Source organism: Scardinius erythrophthalmus (genome assembly GCF_964197995.2).
Source record: "Scardinius erythrophthalmus genome assembly, chromosome: 10".
NCBI lineage: Eukaryota > Metazoa > Chordata > Actinopteri > Cypriniformes > Leuciscidae > Scardinius > Scardinius erythrophthalmus.
In genome coordinates, this window is record NC_138230.1 from 39,326,595 (window position 1) to 39,346,042 (window position 19,448).

Genomic DNA, 19,448 nt, shown 5'->3' on the forward strand with positions numbered 1-19,448 from the left:
ACTGATGAATAATACACATGAACAATGGACACATGTTGAATACACCAACCTCACAGTGAGCTCTGCATGGTTTTTAAAAAGAAAAAGCAGCATGATCCCAAACTACTTATTTAATTCATTTATTAATTAAGATTACATTAATAAGTCGTTTTTTGGCGCAATATTTTAACTACACATTAAGGCTTTACATTTACAAGCTACATTAATACCTACACTTACTTTATAATAACTTTTAAAAAAGCACAGCCATTAACAAAGCACATCCCGGCACTAACCAAAAATCCCAGAAGCCCCTTTAAAGCGTGCAAATTTAACAGCAATGTTTTAACATAGCGCTCTTTTACAAACTACATTACAGTTGCATGACATTATATTTACATTACATTACATTACATTAATGGCAGCTTTAAGTATTCATCATTATTTGCTTAAGTAACATTTGTTTTTATATGAAAACATTTATGGGTGCATTTAAATTTGCTTTAGCTGAAGCTCAGAGTAATCCATGCAGGCCTTCCCAATACAGAAGCCCCACAAAGACAGCAGGATGGAGAAGGAACAGACAGAAAAAGCAGAGGTACACCATGATGCAATCTGTATAATACTCACCTGTGGGCCTGTGATTCCTATGACGCCCTGAGGCCCTGGGGGACCTGGAGGGCCTGGTGGTCCAGGAGGACCCTAACACACATTAAGCACAATGAAATCATTAGAAGTAAGAAAACGGCCATACATTAATCTTTAAAAGAGTCACATTTTTATGTCTGCAGAAGTCCAATAGTCTTTTTTTTTCCATTTACAAACTCAAATGGCAGACATTTATGCAGCAGAAGAGAAATAAAGAGTGAAGAAGGAAGTCAGACCTGAGGACCAGGCTGCCACCTGCTCTCACCACCTGGGACCCCCTGCAAGAAAAGAGCAACCAAGTTCAGATCTGCGAATGACATCGGGTCTCATGATCTGAAGTGAGTGTTTGTGTGTATTAACAGCAATAAAATAAATCATTAGCTCACAGGTCCGCCAGTTCCAGGGAACGTATTTTGCAAGCAGTTGCACTCTCCTGGTTCACCCTATGACACAGAGAAAATACATTATCTGTATTGCTAACTACACCTGATACATTCAACCTACACAAAAAGCAAGCATCACCACTCAACAAAATGAATGTGTCATGTTTATTAATATTATACAGAATGTTTTAGTGTCTAATATAAACAATATCCATTTTATTGTTTGATTTTTGCTTTTTGACAACAACTAAATGATCATTAGACTTCAACAAAACATAATATAATATGCATTATGTATAAGTGTGAACATACTGTATATATGACGCATATATATAACATGCATGTGTTCTCGCTCCTAACACTCACGCACACACTTACAGCGTGTTGACAGCATGACATGATGTCGGAAATACGAAAGGTTTTCGCTGTAGAATTCTATCCTGGCACTCGACAGGAATGACAGAGCACTTCATCACACTTAGGAGTAATATGCATCATTTGATATCAGCTGCCACTTTCCTCTGTGTTTAGACAAATTAGTCTGGGAGACAGCAAAGGACATTAAAGAATGAAGCATTTCCAGGCCTTTGCTTTCGAGGTCTCTCTTTCTCATCTCCCTCACGCTCACTTCCTTTCTCTTTGATACTCTGTGATGTTGTCAGATTACAGATGACAGCTGTTATATCCACCAATTAATAGTCCTGTTTTAACTCGAGGGCATTTTGAACTTTTTCAGCACTGTCAAACACTTCTGTCAGACTTTTGCGTCTGTTTGTGTCTCCAGGGTGGACACATCATTGTGCATACAGACGGTCGCTCTAAACATTACTCCTCCTATCCCTCGTTCTCTCCACACACACACACACAATCTCACTGCTTCGGGGGAACTCGAAATCGCCTCCCCAGCTCACTGATCCAGACACTTACCTTGTCACCCTTAGGCCCAGTGAGTCCCTGAAAGACAAGAAGAAACACACACACAAAGGCTCCGTTAGACAGTGTTATTGTGTGTAACTCTCCAGGGCCAGCGAGATGAGTGTGGATCGGGGAGGAGCAGCGATAGGTGACGTGATGCAAGCAGACAATGTGTTGCTGTTAGGGATCCAGACAGAGTCGGATATGACCCAAGTCTGTTTCTGGATTCGCTCCTCAAGCTCTCTGCGACAAAGCCCCAGGTGATTAACATCTGATGCAAGAACAGACAACGCTAACTTTGCTTTTTTTTAATTAGACGAGCTCTGGCAAGACAACAAAATCTCGTTGCTTTTGTCTTCGCAGTTTATGAAAGTTCCTTTGAAGCCATCTCTAGACGCCAGAGCAATGAACACTGGACAATATGGTTGCATGAATTTGTTAATGACAGAGCGTGTGCCACAATAAGGGAATAAGCTGAAGGAGATGATCAAAGGACTGCTGGAGAGGAATGAATGAATGAATAAATAAATAACTTACAGGACTCCCATCCTGCCCTGGTATTCCAGGCGATCCTGTCGTACCATTCCTACCCTGTGAAACACAATACATAAAAATCATTTACTGACTGTGTCTTACTCCACTCCTGATTTCCCTTATTTTTACTGAATCAGTACATTGTGAACACAAGTATTAACAGCATCAATCTGAAACATGCACTTATCTTGCATTATTATGCAAAACAGATAAACAGCCAAAACATTATGACCAGTCACAAGTGAAGCGAATATCGTTGATCATCTCCTAACAAGGCCACATATTAAAGTCTGGGTAGATTAGATGGTAAGCAAACAATCAGTTCTCGTAATCAACATGTTGGATGCAGGAGAAATGGGCAGAAATAAAGATCTGAGTGGTTTTGACAAGGGCTAAACTGTTATGGCAAGGCGACTGTGTCAGAATATCGGCAAGGATTGTGGGTTGCTCTTGGTCAGCAGTGGTGAGAATTTACCAGCAGGGAAGTGGCCTCTTTAAGCAGGATAATACACCCTGCCGCACTGCACACATTGTTCAGGAATGGTTTACGGAACATGATGAATGAAGAGTCGAAGGTGTTGCTCTGGCCTCTAAATTCCCCAGATCTCAATCTAATTGAGTATGTGTGGGATGTGCTGGACTAACAAGTTCGATCCACAGCGGCTCCACCTCGCAAACTACAGGTCTTGAAGGTTCTTCTGCTAATGTCTTGGTGGCATACCACAGGACACCCTCAGAGGTCTTGAAGAGTCCATGCCTCAGCGGGTTTTGGCAGCAAATGGAAGACCAACAGCATATTTGGCAGGTGGTCATAATGTTTTGGCTCATTGCTGTACATGAAAAAAAAAATGTCTGCCTTCCTGGCCTTCATGCTCTTACCGGAAGTCCGATCTGTCCTATTCCCATTGGCCCTTGTGGCCCTGGTGGTCCCATCTCTCCTTTTGAACCCTATTGATATCAAGCAATACATTAGGATAATAGTGAGGTCCGTGTACAGTGTTTCTTTTGGCACGTAGAGTGCTGTGTCATTGCATTGGTGATCTACCCTTTGACCCGCTGGTCCCATCGGCCCTGAGGGTCCTTGACCTCCTTCTGGACCCTGTAGGACAAACATTACTGTTTTCACACTTGTTTTACACGTGGTGCATATTAAATAGGTCTGTTTTTATTTATTGTTGTGATTCATACACTACTGTTAAAAAGTCTGGGGGTTAGTAAGATTTAGTTTTTCTTTTGTTAAGAAAATAATACTTTGATTGAAAATGACAGTAAAGATCTATCAGTCTATAATGTTATAGGATTTCTATTTAAAATAAATGCTGTTCTTTTGAACTTTCTATTTCATTTCTATTCATTCTATTTCCACAAGCATATTTTTCAACATTGATAATAATAAGAAATGTTTCTTCAGCATCAAATCAGCATATTCAAATGATTTCTGAAGGATCATGTGACACTGAAGACTGGAGTAATGATGCTGAAAATTCAGCTTTGCATCACAGAAATAAATGACATTTTAAAATATATATAAAATACAGTAATTTAAAATAGTAATACTATTTCACAATACTACTGTTTTTACTGTATTTTAGATCAAATCAATGCAGCCTTATTGAGCAAAAGATACCTTAAAAATATTTACCAACATCAAACTTTTGAACGGTAGTGTATGTATCAGATAACAGCAGACAAGAAAAAATACAGACAATTCAAAGAGAACAAAAATCTGCTAATTTGCACACTCAAAGGGCCAAATCCATGTGTGAACACCAAAGAACAAGATACTTTTTGTGCACTTACAGCAGCTCCGGGAAAACCTCTAGGTCCCTGCTCACCCTGAGTGAGAACATCAAAGCATCAGAAAGGGCTGGTGCATTCAAGGAATTATTTAAATACAACCATTTCTCTGAAAATAGTATAAATACAGTAGCATAGCTTTTCTGACTGATTACAATAGCTGTTCATTCACCTGCAGTCCTGGAAGGCCAATACCTGCAGGCCCAGCATCACCCTAATGTAATAAACATAAGCATTACCCCACAGTCACTCTTTGGCACACAAATGTGACTGATGTATGCATTAGTCAGGTTTGTAACTTTACCTGACTTCCTTTGAGCCCCGGAGGTCCCTGGACACCAGGTGGGCCTAGTCGACCCTACAGAATGAAGATTATAAAGAAAGAGTCCAGATTTTGCTAGATGCTGATTTTTATAGATAGAAATTTTTATTTGATAGAAGATTTTTTTTTATGATATTACGATATTATATGCCAAATCCAGTTACATTTGTATTAACTGCAACCAAAATATAACATGAATATTTAATTGAACTCTCAAATCAATGATGAAACAACTTAAAGTCAGTATTTTAAACATTACATATTTTACATATCTGTACTATGTATATTCATGTATATATGAATATTAATCAAAGAAATATATTTTTCCCAGTTCAAATAAGTCACAGCACATCTCTCCTCAACAAGATGCATGATTTGAAGTAAATGTAGCACAAACTGTGTGCTCCCAAGTTTAATATTTGGAGTTTTGCATTTGTACAGAAAAACCTGCACCTGTTTCCCTTCTCGGCCCTCGCCTGGCAAACCCGGCTCTCCTCTCTCTCCCTTGGGTCCTGGAAAGCCAGCAACATTGCCGTTTCCTTCAGGGAGTGATGGACAGCTGTCACATGCGTCTCCCTGGCGATACAGACACAGATGCAATAAGAAAAGACAGAATGTTTTCAAATCGCAACGGAGATCCCAGATGGTCTAGCGTTCTTATCTGGTGAGATATTTTTGCCTTATACACGAGTCGTATAACACCTTAATTCTAAAAGTGTAATCAATTATATCAACATGATTAATGATTATTCAAAAATCCTGTGATGGCGCATAATTTAAGGCAATGTAATTAATATGTGACCACATGATCAATGACCTTTTCTCCTTTTAGTCCATTAAGGCCGTTCCTGCCTGCCTCTCCTTGATATCCTGGGGCTCCAGGTGTCCCAGCCACACCTGGGTCTCCCTGTAAACCCTGATCACCCTACACACATACAAATGAAATTTAATTCCTAGAAAAATCCCCTATATTGTGAACACACTATTATTTGCACTGCTTTAAAAAAAATTATGAAATTACTTTCTCTCCTTTGAAACCTTGAAGACCTGGTGGCCCCTGTTGAGACAGCCATTTTGAAAACAAAGTCAGTGGGTTTTAGGCTCCTCAAATAATTTTTTTTACAATAATACACTGAGAACCTCTTTCTATATAGAGCGAACATAAAATAGTCATGCTTACCTGTTTGCCCTCAATTCCTTCACCTGATGGGCCTGGAGGTCCTGTAGGGCCTGGTTCCCCGGTGACCTTTATCGTAGTTGGGCCACCTCCCCTCTCAGAGGGAGTGATTTGGCAGTCTCCCTTTAATATAAGGCACGTGTGTACCATGTAAGCACATCTATACACTTCTAATGAAGAAGAGAAAACCACAGTAAAAACATTTACTTACCTTTTCACCTTTTATACCAGGTGTTCCTACACCAGGTAGGCCAGGATCCCCCTGTAAAAAATGAGGCTACTAGTGAAAATGCATCTATTTTGGACTCAATTTAATACATTTTTAATAACAAATTCAATTGCCAGTATAACAATTTGAGTGATAGGATGATGAACATAAAATTAACATGGGTTTTAGAATCTCACCCCCCGTTTCACAGACAAGGCTTAAGTCTAGTCCCAGACTAAAATGCATGTTTTAACTGAAAGCAACATGCTTTTTATCTTAAAAAAAGTCAGTGCCATTGTTTTGTCTCAAGATGCACACCAGTGATGTTTTTTTTCAAAGGTATGTTTGTAAAAGCTTAAATGTCCTAATTGAACTAAGGCTTAACCCCGTCTGTGAAACCAGGCCTTAGTTTTTTATTTGGTTTGTTCCTCTTTTACTTAAATAACAGCGGAACTCAAGGTGAATTAAATCCAAAAACTTAATTTGAGATGATCAAAAGAGTATCCTGCATATTAAATTATTTATATATATATATATATATATAAATATAATATAGAAAATAATTTATGATTTTTCTTTTTCAATATTTTTTAAACCCCACAACTTTCAAGGTTCAAACGAATGCAGATTTTAAATGCAGTCTCAGATACCTTTCACAATTTTGGCTTGGTTAGTTTTGAAAGAAGCTGTTTCTTATGCTTATGCTCAAATACAGCAATATAGTGAAATATTATTACTTTAAAATTTTATATGAAATATAAATTAGGTAGGTACACTAAACTCAGCTGCACAGTCTTTAAGCAATAATCAAAACACTTTAAAATGAGTGCAGAATAACAAACTCTGAGTTGAGCTTTATCACCTGGGCTCCTTTATTTCCATCTTTCCCACTTGGTCCTCTTGGACCAGGTTTGCCCTAAAAAACATTAACATCTGCATATTAATCTAATGTTGAGGTCACTCATAAATCACAGATTCAAGTAAAAAGAAAACACAAATAAAAATAATAAATATGAAAACAAAATAGTTACTTACAGTTTTGCCCTCGTTTCCTTTGCTGCCTGGAATCCCCTGTAACCAAATTGGAAATTGGACAAGTGGATAAACATACAGTATCAAAAAAACAACAACAACTACTGTCCACACATTAGAGTTTCTAAAATTACTATATTATTTTATAATGGATTAGCAGGCCACACACATTCTAAGTTGTTTCCATTCAATAGTTAACATAACTATTAGAAAAAATAAAAGGTTCACAGCAATTCCATTGAAGAACCATTTTCATTGAACTGTTCGTAAAATATATTTTTTTTCTTAGTGTGAAGAACATTTTAACAATCTAAACAACTTTTTACCACTATGAAGAACCTTTTGTGCAATGAAAGGGTTCCATTGAAGTTAAAGTTTCTTTATGGAACCATTAGCCGCTTTTCCACTGTCGGAATGAAACCATTCTCATTGCTTTGCTTAACCATTCCATTAACTTGTGGGTTAGCCAACTAAGCTGAGAACAGGTTTTAATACGATGCTGAACCAAGCTCAAGTGAAAATATAACACTGTTCTTAGAACGTTCGGCCCAATGGTGGTAAAGTTGACGCCAATAAACACTGTAGACATGCAAAATGGCTACCAAAAGTATTTGCACACATAAGCTACACTTTTATTGGCATCAGAAAACAAATGACGCTCAAAGTTTTCTCAAAGCTAAGTTTTTGCAATAACTTTTAACCATCTGGTCCCAAGGTCATTTTAAATGGATGTATGAAGTCAGTTTCTCTCCACCCAGGTGCCCTAGAGAGCAACCACAGGTGTAGTTCATCACATTAAGTATAGAGATGTTCCACTAAATCCGACAACCAACTTATTTTTGTGAAATGCTTTCTCCCTGTACATGAATATCAAGTAAAACAAAAGGAAAGAAAAAGAATAGTGCATATTAACATGCATGAAATGACAGGCACTGGTTGGTTAATTCCCCAATGTGTCATTACAAAAAAAAAAAAAAAAAAGCATTTGTGCCTGGGGCATATATCTGAGCCAAATCTGTAGCCTGCGATTATGCATCAGTCAATATATACATCCCTGCGCACACATACGCAACCACTGAAGTGGATATCAAAAACTGTTTGTGTTGTAATTTACTGCACTTCAGGACTTATGGGAGGAAGTGATGCAGAACTTTTAAAAATGAAGTGTGCTAGCTGTCAATGAGAAACCACTCCACAACATTCACCTGCTCTCCTTTCTGCCCAACACCTGGATCTCCCTTCTGTCCCTTTTGATTCCCATTCAACAAGCCTGCTGGAATATCTCCAATGTTAGGGCAGCCGGAACATGGTTCACCCTAACAGAGCAAAGATGGCAAGACATTAGTTGCAAAATTAAGTTGCAATGTCAAGTAATTCACAAAAGGTGAACAGATCTTTTTCGAGAACTTCATCTTTCTCGACAACACCTGGCAGACACACCTTTTCACCTCTGGCCCCATCGGCTCCTGGCTCCCCCTGAAAGATAATCAGTTTGTAAAAATAGCTCAAACTCTGAATACAATTTTCAGTGATTCAGCACTCTGCAATTTCTCCAACAGGAAGCAGCTTTTGATATCAAGGCACATTTCATTGTCTGTGTGTGTGTGTGTGTGTGTGTGTGTGTGTGTGTGTGTGTGGTCATATTGTGAACTTTGGATTGGTAAAACTAAGCCTAAAATAAGCCAAATAAATTAACTAATAGTTATTTTTCAGTGCCTACGCCTAGTCCTAAATAAGGAAAGAAATGTCCATAAAAATCCAAACAAAATAAACTTCAGAGCTCAAAACTTTCTTCTAAGTCCAAAAAACAAAAACCCACACACATTGAAAACTAAGGGCCAGATTCACTAAACAGGGCAAATTAGCATGAGACCGCAATCCCATAAAAGTGTGATGGAAGTGGAAAGAGGGGATCTACTAACAATGTGCAAATAAAAGGACACAGACGCTGCCATTTCATTTCTATTATGACCAAGTCCACCAATCTATCAAGAGATGTGTAAATTGAAAATAACGTGGCTTGGCAAACGATATGTTCATTCTGTGGCATTTAAAATAAATTAACACGAGTGGAAATAATTCTCTCTGTTCTCTGTGGTGTCTCCTCCTAGCTTAATTATTGCAGCCATGTCAAGCACAAAATGCTTTAAGTCCCCTTGAAGTCATTAATCATTGTATCCCTTAAGACGCATCTTTGATCACCAAAATAACATATTTAAGCGTTTTTTCCTTGAAAAACATTTCTTCATGCCTTAAAATAGCTTGAACGTTTATCTACACCCTTGCCTCATTTAGTGTACGCGGTTCTATGAATATGCAAATAAGCCCTGCCTCCACTCACTCACACCAGCTCAGAGATTCACTTGATGACGATCACACGTTGACATGATTGGTTACAATGTAGTTTGTGACGTCAGAAACACCAGCGATTTCAAACAGTGTTTTTGAGACTGTCTTTGGTTCACTGCAGTTTTAAGGAGCAAATACACAGCAATGGTGTCGACTTATGAATTTACACATGGTTTGTCTTATAGGTGCACTGTGTTATTTTTAGTAGCATCTAGTGGTGATGTTGCGAATTGCAACCAACAGAAGTTACGGTAGCCGACAGGAAAAGATCCGTAGAGAGTAGCCAGTTAAGCAATGAGGTTTCTTTACAAAGATAAATTAAGAAATTAGGTTTACTTGATTTAGTATTCAGAATGTTCAGTGTATCTCAGAGAATGTTCAGAATATTCAGTATTCAGAAATGATATGTTATTGCGAATATTATTGTTACTTGTTCATCGTGTCAGTGTTTTATTCGCTGACTTTACAGTAGCTTGCTTCTTTGCACGAAGAACAACATAGTGACGAAACGCGTATGTCCGGTTAGGACTACTGTAGAATGTAACGGGACCCGCGGTGTATGTAGATAGAAATGGCTCATTCTAAGGTCATAAAAACATAACAGTTCGTTATGTAAGGTCTTTATACACCAGACAAACATAGTTATGTATATGCATTTCTGTAAACAAATCCTCCTAAATATTACACAATGCACCTTTAAAGTCCAACTGAAATAAAAATTGACCCTGTTTACTTTGTTAGCGCATATTACTAGTCTTGTGGTGAAAAATTAATCCGCGCAAGTTAATACACAGAAAAAATTGTTTGCCGTCGTAATCTTTAATCAAAGTCTGAAAAGTTACTTCCGGTCTGGAATGGCTGATGATGTAGGTTTGACGGCTTGGGTTGGGAAACGCTTAACCACTCCCCTCAAACCGTTAGTCTGCTATGAACAGAGATGGAGAGGAGGAGCGCTAGAGTAAAACCCTGCCCTCTGTTCAATATTCCTTTTCACTGGGAAATACGTCACAACACTGGAGAAAAGTCGTTTGCAACTTCCGGTTCACGTGCATAGACATATAAACAATATTAAAATCTTGATTTTGACCACAGGGGGACTTTAAGACATGCTGTTTTTGGGTGTTAAACAATGGTGCAAATACCAGTAAATTGACTAGTGCAAACCTTAGTTTTTGTATGATTAATTAAAATATTCTCCACCCATACATTTTGTGTCTGAAAGGGAAACTCCTATAAATGCAAATGCAATAAGGTCAGCCGCAAAAATAACTGTGTCCACGACTTTTCATCACTCATTTTTCACTGGGTGTCTTCAGTAAATCCTGACAGTAGCAGGCGCAAGCTGTTAAAAATGGCTCATTATAAAGAAGTTTGCGATGTAACAAGAATTAATACATTAACACATCATGGCGCATTTACACATCAACAACAGATATAAAGTGCCCTGGTCAGTAATTAAGTAATTAGAAGGAAGTTGGATACATACTAATAGTCAGAAGTGTTGTTTCTAATTTCTCATGCAAAGAGGGTATTTACACTAAAGCCTGAAATGTAAAGTAGCAAAAACAGCCCAATTAATTCTAAGGGTCAGAGAGAGGGTGGAAAATGGTAACAAAAGCTAAATTATGACTAGTTTTAGTGCAAGAAATCTTGATTAACATTATAAGTGGACCTCAGGGGAACAGAATGAGATGATTGAAAAAAAAAATTGCCCATGGAAAAATAGCCTTCTTGGTGTTAGAGTAGTTTATTTTTTCATCCAAAAGACTGTCTGGTGCTTTGTGAATGCCCAATTTTATTAGTCATTTTTATTTTTTTTTATTCAAAAAGATTTGTCTGGTGTTAATTGTAGATGATACAATTTTAAGTCAAAAGTAATAGCATATGATTTCAGGCACTTAATGTTAGCGATGCTTGCCTTAGCAAGCACATTAATTATGATATTCCCCCTCTATTCATGGATATATTCATGTGTTATACTGTGTTTCTATGCAGTAAGAAACAAGTAAGCCGTAAACACACACCTTCTCTCCTGATTTGCCATCCATTCCTGCAGGGCCCTATGAAAAGAGAGCCATATGAGTATGAGCATCAATCTCCCTAATCATGACACTAATATCATCCTAGCTGACCACAGCTTCCCCACTGCCAATGTCCCGCGTTTGCACCTTGTCACTTTCTGCATCCCACGCTCTCACTCTCTGTCCCATAACTAGGTATGAGGAATAGATCGTGATGGTATTGGAAATCGTTACAAAGAAATACGAACAAGCGCTTTGTATGGTGTGCCGCATAGAATACTTTTTTGTCAGAAGAGAATGGAGAAATTTTAATGGGCTAAAAATGAAAGGGCCTTTACCGTAGTCACTGAGTAAAATGGAATCTGACGTGGAAAGTGGTCTAAACTTTGAGGGTGGAAATGTTTCATGGATGAAAAGAGAGACCTGAAGGTCATTGAAGCTATAATGAACCATGATAGAATATCTGTTCACTCATCGAGAGGGTAGTAGAATGGCGACAGCATTTCTCATTCAACACAACAACAGCAGACGAAAAATACCTCGCTGATTGTTGGCTTGTTTCATCGAGCTTGGCAAACACAAAAATGGCGGGCCCACTGAGGTGAACAGCATCTCTTTGCAATGATAAAGCGCTTACCAGGCACAGATTTGAGTAATAGAATTTAAAAAAAGTTTCAGGATGCTACACAGAGACATTGAATCAAACATAATGAACTGCTTTTAGCTTTTTGTGATAATCACAAGCAGTTTCTCGAGTTGGTTTCGGAGTAAACTCACAGGTGGGCCTTGTTTTCCTTTGCCTGGGGCCCCTGGTTCTCCTTTAGGCCCCTGCTTGGCCACGGTGTTGTCAGACTCCGAAGAGATCGCTGGACATGGTTCACACGAGTCTCCCTAAAAACAGAAAGAAGCATTTTCCAAAAATAAAAATTGTGTCATCATTTACTCGCGTTTTTATTGTTCCTAACTTGTATGACTTAGGGTTATTATCGTTAATTACAAAAAAAAAAATGTAGGTAACTGAAACAAAGCTAAAATAAAACATAATTAGATGAAAAACTTAAATTAAAATGAAAACTGAAAATATAAAAAAAAAGCTGATTCAAAATATTAATAAACTATCTAAAATGAACTAGCTAAAATAAAATAAATTACTTTTATTTTATTTTATTTCAAGTAACAAAAGGGTTTTTTATGAGGGGGGGGGGGGAATCATCCCATGCAAGAAAGAACGTAATATGGGTTTTGAACAACATGACATGCGTGAGTAAAAAATGAGTAAAGAATTATATGGTGAACTGTCCCTTTAAATAGAAAATAAAGCAATAACAAGCAAGAATATTCACTGTGACTTTCTGTGAATTCTGAGCAGAATCAACACGCAATAGCAATTTTCATGCAGAATCTGAAATTGAGACTGCTTTAGCTTACCTTCTCGCCTTTATGTCCCGAAGGACCTCTCGGACCCTGTCAGCAAACCAAAACACGTCAATGGGTATGCATGAAGATTAGAACCGCAGAAGCTCATTCAGTTGCAAATGCAAATTATGTGCTGATAGCTCCAGTAGTAATAAAACTAATTATGGTGCTGATGATAGTAAACACATTTTGTCCCTTACAGTGACAGAACAATCAGGATGGTGATAGAAAATCAGGATAATTAGCTTCTTGCGTATTAGCAATTCAGCACACACCATCATTTCACATTGACATCTCTCTATAGGTCAGAATGAGAAAAAAAATGCACTTACAGGATCTCCAGGCTGTCCGTCTACACCAGGTATCCCAGAATCCCCCTAGACATGTACAGATTGTTTTTAGCACATATGAAACTGGATGAGACACATTGAGGGAGGAAATGGTACATTTACATTAAAAATAAGTTAACATCTTCATCACTTTGGGGTCAACGCAAGAAAACATCCCTGTAGCTCAGCCTCAATAATCAAAGATACTCTGGTATGTAATGGTAAACATACTTTCTCCCCTTTAGATTCTGCAGGTCCACCAGGGGGCCCCTGTGAGAAAAAGACAAATTATTACACTATAGAGTGGTGCAGGGATTACGTATTTTTGTAGGCCAAATCCCGGAAACGAGTTAGCATTTTAGCACTTCTGGTTCCATCGTCCTTAAGTCAATGGGGTTTTTTTATGGATTTTTGGTTAAATGCTTGGAATAAGGCGAATACAAGCTCAAGACATTGTCACGTTTTATTCTACGATATAAAATACATCAGTAATACTCTCTTGTGATTTTTTTTAAAGCTTTTACTTGTCTTGTAAAGAGCGGTTGCTAACAAGTGGCTAAAAGGGACCACAGAGGTTGCCGGGGACATTAAACATCATCAGCCGAACAGGTAAACTCATCTACTCACTAGTCCGATTTCACAGCCTTGTTGCGTTCATAATCGCACTCTTTTAAACTATTATAACTCAAACTTTTAGGGAAAATGTTTTAAACAAAGACTAAAAGAGTTGTCAGAAGCTTAGCGATGGTGACGTTGAAGTCATGTGACCGTGGTGTAGTTCGATTTTTACCCCTGCTGATTTTGTTTACGCTTCAAAATTCATAAAAGATTATCACAATGAACAAACTGTGTAAGAATCATAAGCTTTTGTTTACAAATTATGGTAACACTTTATTTTAGGGTCCAATTCTCACTATTAACTAGTTGCTTATTAGCATGCATATTACTAGGATATTGGCTGTTTATAAGTACTGTACTCATTAAGTGCATATTAATGCATGACCTTATTCTTAATCCTATCCAATACCTTAACGTATTGAGGTAAAAGTCATAGTTAATAGTTTGGTAATAGTGAAAATTGGACCCTAAACTAAAGTGTAACCCAAATTAGGAGTTAATTGTTTAATTCTATGTTAATTATTAAATTCTATACTACTGTTCAAAAGTTTGGGGTCACTAATATTTTGTAGTTTTTGAAAGAAGTCTCTTATGCTCACCAAAGCTGCATTTATTTGATCAGAAATGCAGTAAAAACAGTCATATTTTGAATTATTATCACAGTTTAAAATAACTGTTTTTTATTTTTTTATTTAATACATTTAAAATGTAATTTATTGACCTAAATACTTTTAATTCATTGATTTTAATTAGTTTTTCCCCCTTTTCTGGTGTAATTGGCAGTCTGATCAAATAAGTAACAAAATGTCATTTTCAATGTCAGCTCAGTGCATTTCGACAACAATCCCAAGTAGTTTTGCTGTATATTGAACTTTCTAGCAAATTTAGGGTAAGTTCTCCTATTTTTGCAATTTAACGCTATTTTGGAATTTCTATCCAACAAACTCAAAAACAATACATCCAAAATGTTGTAAATTTAAAAAGGTAATAAAACCTCTATTTAGAATCTTAAAATTGTCTAGAAAGACTGTATTTAAGTGAATATTCGTACTGGTGGTCCTGGTTTCCCAACTCCGGGCAGTCCAGGAAGGCCTGGGCGTCCTGGTTCCCCTGCAAGCCCCTCCGGACCGACCACCCCGGGAACGCCCTGTGAATTAATCGGAGCTGAGAAACACTGGCTGTGCATAACAAGCACTAAAAATAATGATACCACAAATCTAGTGTTCATTTATAGTATCTCAGAAAACCGTTAAATAAATCCCAAGAGGATCAATCCGTTTTACCTTTTGTCCTTTGGGGCCCACCACACAAATAGGATTAGCTCGACCCTATGACCGGCAAGACCAAAAAAAGATCATTAGCTTGAGTTCATTTCAAACATTGGCATTAGCAGTATCACACTGCTTACATAACAACCCTGCAACAGGAATCAAACAAGTCAGTTCACCGAGCACTTGAGGCTTAGACAGATAAACAGTGTAAAGGAAAATTCCAAGTATGCATTAGCTGGCTCGGCCATATTCGCCATCCCCGCCATCCCCTTAGATATGCTTTGTATACGGAATAGAAAAGATTAAGCATAATACAACCCGACTATCCATTTAAAAGAATCAATAAGGCTGCATTGATTTGTGGCTCTTTGTTGGCTTATGTAATCTATGCAGCATTAAGAAGATTTAACACCCAAAGAGATAGCTAATCAAAAGAAAAGGCAGCAGAGAGTATATAAGAGTCCAATACATAATGCTTTTCGCAGCCGAGCGCTTTGAATATATAGAGCCACTTTAAACAATACAAAGGATTTTAAAACCCTTTTAAAATGAAAATATGTGCACAGAGGCATCGTGTGTATGTGATAGATTACACAATCGTTCATTATTTTTTGAATACACTCTTGCAGCGAGACACTGAAATATACCAACATGTCTGAAGGAGGGGACCTAGAGGCATGCTGAATACACAATGTACTTAAAGTAGGGCATAAATAAAGAGCTTGTTTGAGTTTCACATCAAATGCTAGTCACTTACATCTTTGCCTGGACTTCCGGCCAGACCTGGGGCTCCGATTTCTCCTTTCTGCCCTTTGTCCCCCTGAGTACGCATATGAGAGAGACAAGACAGACAGACAGAAATGGAGAGAGAAGTAAGTGGCGAGCTCTAATACACTCATACGCATTATATCAACACGATGCCATCTTCCTTTACCTTCACTCCTATAGCTTCCCCCCAGTTGGCAGCCAGACCCTGAAACGTAAGAGAATGAGAAATGGGTGAATCAATAGCCAGAAATAGTATCAAGATATCCCCTCTGCTTCAGTGAAGCCTGTTGAACAAAAATTCGATCGTCCACCTCTCTCTCTAAAAGACAAGGTTGGCGCACACACTTACCGACTCGCCCTTCTCTCCTTTCTCCCCTTTAGCACCTTCTAAGCACTAAAACACACAGATACAGCATGTCATCCAAGTAATTCATTTACATTCAGAGGAGACCACAAAGAAAATCTGGGATTGATAATCTAAATTAAACTTCTACTAAAATGAAACTAAGACTCATGCAAATTGCTATGCTGATAATCTAATTTAAAATATATTTTATTTTATATTCTCTAATATATAGGCCATTTAGGGCTGTTAAGAGAATACGATTTTAACAAGTGGCGATTAATTAATGTAATTAATTAATTAAGATTTCTATTCGTTCAAACGGTTGATTCATTCAGGAATTAAGTAAATGGCAGATCGATTCGCTCAAAACGCAGATTAATTCAGAAATTAAACACCTCTGCGTGTTGCTTGAGACGCACAACAGTTCTTCTCTGACTTTATAGGTATTATTTTCATTGGCAAAATTGAGCATTTAAATGCAAATTTTAACATAACTAATGAATTAAATTAACGTGTTAAATCGACAGCCCTAATATAGATATTAGGCCTGTTGAAGATGTAAAATATATATATTAGGCCTGAGATATAATATATATATATATATATATATATATATATATATATATATTATGTTATAAAATTTTAAGTCAGTGCCAGAATGCAAATGCAAAAACCATATTGACTCACTCGTCCAGGAACTCCAGCACCAGTACAGTCCAAACCCTGTGAACATTTTATATGAACAATTTAAGGAACAATATCACACACATATACAGCAACAGTCTTGCTTTTGAAATGCCTTGTATCAGTCCTCATCTTGAAGACTCTTAATGTTGTCTACATAAAGGGTTCTTCATTAAAGTAATTCATATATTAACCCTCTGGTGCTGTTCGGTCATTTTTGACCATAAATATGTTAGTTTTTTTTTTTTTTTTACTTCATCGGAATGGTACGAAACTTGGTAAAGATTTTGGCAATTGCTGTGTGAGCACACACACACACACACAATTCAAAAAGGTTAAATGGTCCTGAAAAAAAGTCACACTTGTGCTCCTCGCGGTCACAAAAGATGGCATTGGAAACAAATGGGCGACGAATTTCATCTAGTGGAAGCATTTGGTACTCGCCAAAACAAAATCTTAATGAAAGCAATTTTTTTTTGAGATATCAACCTTAAATTGGAAACACAGCTTGTTTAGATTTATAGCTTTGATTTTCTCACAGTTTTAGAGTAAAACATGTTTTGGAAAAAACATATTTCATATAAAAATTTAAAATGGTATTTTTGTGCATTTTTCACAACATTAAATGTAAAATTTTCACTTTATTAAACATTTTTCACTTCAGCAAGAATCTGCCAAGTGTCGTCTTTAAAAAGAGACAAAACTCAAGTCTGTGTTCCAAAGCATTAAAGATGTATGACAGTTTAAGTTGGAATTTTCATATTCTCAAAAAGTGAATAAATGGATTATAACTACTGCATAAATATAACCTAGTACCATACAATCCCCTAAAAATACAAAATATTAAATAAAAAAAATATTATCGAACTAAAATATAGAACAATAATTTAATTGAAGACAAAAAAAATCTGTCACTTTTTGACCTGAAGCACGAATAGATGCCAGTAATAATGAAAGCTTTGAGTAGTTGGCCAAGCTGGATCACTTGCACAGAAGCTAGCTCCAAATGAGGCATTTGTTTAAAATGCCAAACTAAACAGCGCTGTAATCATTTATTCCCAGGCCTGGACAGAGTGGGATTTTGCACACAAACATACTTGCTCAAAAATTGCCATTTCTTACCTGCTCTCCCTTTTCTCCTTTGAGGCCTGACTGACCTGCATAACCCTCCTGGATAACCTGCAATATACAATAAAGAATGTACTACATGTATATAACACAATATGAACCCCCTGTAAAAAAAAGACCAGCTTGGACTAAGCTGGCAAGCGCCAAAAGCAAAAAACATGTGCCAAGAAGATTTTAATTGTGTACATGCAAATATGGAATAGAGCATGTGACGTGGTGGTAAAAGCCCTGATCAATCCTTGACACTGTGCAAAAATATCTGGCACTGCACAAAAAAACAAAAAAAAACACTGCACAGTGCATGTAGCTTTGCTAGTGCATTGGCTGCTTCTCATCCAATTCCTCAAAGGTAGCAGAAAGTCTGGCCAAACTTTAAACATTCAAACTTTACAAGCATCCTAAATCTATGCCAGATTTTCAAAGATGTAAATGCATCTCTTTCCAAAGGCGTGCTAACACTGCACGCAGGACTCATGCACACTCATGCATGCAAATCCTGCTTGCCTACCAACACAGCCATTATACATGCTGCACACTACAAACTGAATGTGAATACCCACACTCGATTCCTCATTGAGCAGTAAACAGCCTGCACACTGGAAAAAAGAGAAAACCCAGTTGTTCCTATCCATGACCACTAATTTTCTAAAGTATGATTTTTGGATATAGTATTTTTTCCTCCACTCTAATCCAGCTTTGCCTTTGACGTTGTAACATATGTTGGCCTGTGGGTGGCAGTGCAACATAATGTTAATCGGCATAGGAGAACGCAGGACCACGACTGCCAACTGCGTGTCATTTCAGCTTGGCTTGGTTCTCTCACGGGAGACAAAGATCAATAAGAACAGAAGACTACTCACGGCTGCACTGCTATAAGGGAGGGGGGGGGGCACCCAAAGTGAAATACTAATAAATAACTTCGTTTTCAGTGGAGGAGGAGCACAATTAAAACTAAATCTTCTACCCGTGGAGTTTTGCTCAGCCAACAGGCGGTTAACTCGCATTGATGTGGTGAGGTAAGAGAGAAGGTGCCCGTGCCGCAGCTTTGAGAACGGTTGGCTGACGCACTGGGCTGATTCATTCTTTCCAGAGGTGCACACAGAAGAAAGCAACATGATGAAAATCAACTCCTTGAGATTTGCACGCACTCGCTCTGTTCGCATGAATCGATGGATTTATATGCGAGCCTACTTTAGAGATGATATCATTTTAAGAGTGTTCCTTTGTCTGACCGATTGTAAGCTCATTGCTATGCTAGAGGAATATTCAGGGTTGGTTCAATACAAGTTAAGCTTAATCAGGAGCATTCGTGGCATAATATTGATCATCACAAAATTTAATTTCAACTTGTCCTTTCTTTTCTGTAAAAAAAGCTCAAATCTGAGTTACAGCGAAGGACTTACTATGGAGGTAAATGGGGCCAACCTGTTAATGCTAAAATAGCTACTTAGCCACAAGATGTAAACAAAATGTGTGTTAATATTAATTTTGTGGGAAAAAAACACATACTAACCTTTTCTGTA

General features: G+C 37.6%; 1 protein-coding gene across 4 annotated transcripts in view; it reads right to left on the reverse strand.

The window, feature by feature from the left end:
* Positions 1 to 19,448, reverse strand: part of col16a1 (collagen, type XVI, alpha 1) — a 77,407-nt gene that overhangs the window by 21,046 nt on the left and 36,913 nt on the right. For 2 of the 4 annotated variants that reach the window (XM_081377082.1, XM_081377080.1), the window contains exons 10-41: positions 18,486 to 18,521; positions 17,920 to 17,976; positions 16,801 to 16,836; positions 16,117 to 16,161; positions 15,934 to 15,972; positions 15,757 to 15,819; positions 15,012 to 15,056; positions 14,780 to 14,875; positions 13,342 to 13,380; positions 13,114 to 13,158; positions 12,794 to 12,829; positions 12,143 to 12,256; positions 11,369 to 11,404; positions 8,436 to 8,471; positions 8,201 to 8,311; positions 6,999 to 7,034; positions 6,826 to 6,879; positions 5,967 to 6,017; positions 5,759 to 5,878; positions 5,600 to 5,635; positions 5,396 to 5,503; positions 5,032 to 5,154; positions 4,561 to 4,614; positions 4,429 to 4,470; positions 4,260 to 4,295; positions 3,505 to 3,558; positions 3,339 to 3,407; positions 2,463 to 2,516; positions 1,938 to 1,964; positions 1,014 to 1,070; positions 864 to 905; positions 610 to 681 (exon numbers count right to left, since the gene is read on the reverse strand). In XM_081377082.1, coding sequence (XP_081233208.1) covers positions 610 to 681; positions 864 to 905; positions 1,014 to 1,070; positions 1,938 to 1,964; positions 2,463 to 2,516; positions 3,339 to 3,407; positions 3,505 to 3,558; positions 4,260 to 4,295; positions 4,429 to 4,470; positions 4,561 to 4,614; positions 5,032 to 5,154; positions 5,396 to 5,503; positions 5,600 to 5,635; positions 5,759 to 5,878; positions 5,967 to 6,017; positions 6,826 to 6,879; positions 6,999 to 7,034; positions 8,201 to 8,311; positions 8,436 to 8,471; positions 11,369 to 11,404; positions 12,143 to 12,256; positions 12,794 to 12,829; positions 13,114 to 13,158; positions 13,342 to 13,380; positions 14,780 to 14,875; positions 15,012 to 15,056; positions 15,757 to 15,819; positions 15,934 to 15,972; positions 16,117 to 16,161; positions 16,801 to 16,836; positions 17,920 to 17,976; positions 18,486 to 18,521 — 1,869 coding nt within the window. The remainder of the gene's footprint in view (positions 1 to 609; positions 682 to 863; positions 906 to 1,013; positions 1,071 to 1,937; positions 1,965 to 2,462; positions 2,517 to 3,338; positions 3,408 to 3,504; positions 3,559 to 4,259; positions 4,296 to 4,428; positions 4,471 to 4,560; positions 4,615 to 5,031; positions 5,155 to 5,395; positions 5,504 to 5,599; positions 5,636 to 5,758; positions 5,879 to 5,966; positions 6,018 to 6,825; positions 6,880 to 6,998; positions 7,035 to 8,200; positions 8,312 to 8,435; positions 8,472 to 11,368; positions 11,405 to 12,142; positions 12,257 to 12,793; positions 12,830 to 13,113; positions 13,159 to 13,341; positions 13,381 to 14,779; positions 14,876 to 15,011; positions 15,057 to 15,756; positions 15,820 to 15,933; positions 15,973 to 16,116; positions 16,162 to 16,800; positions 16,837 to 17,919; positions 17,977 to 18,485; positions 18,522 to 19,448) is intronic. The other 2 variants (XM_081377083.1, XM_081377081.1) reach the window with 1 other exon arrangement.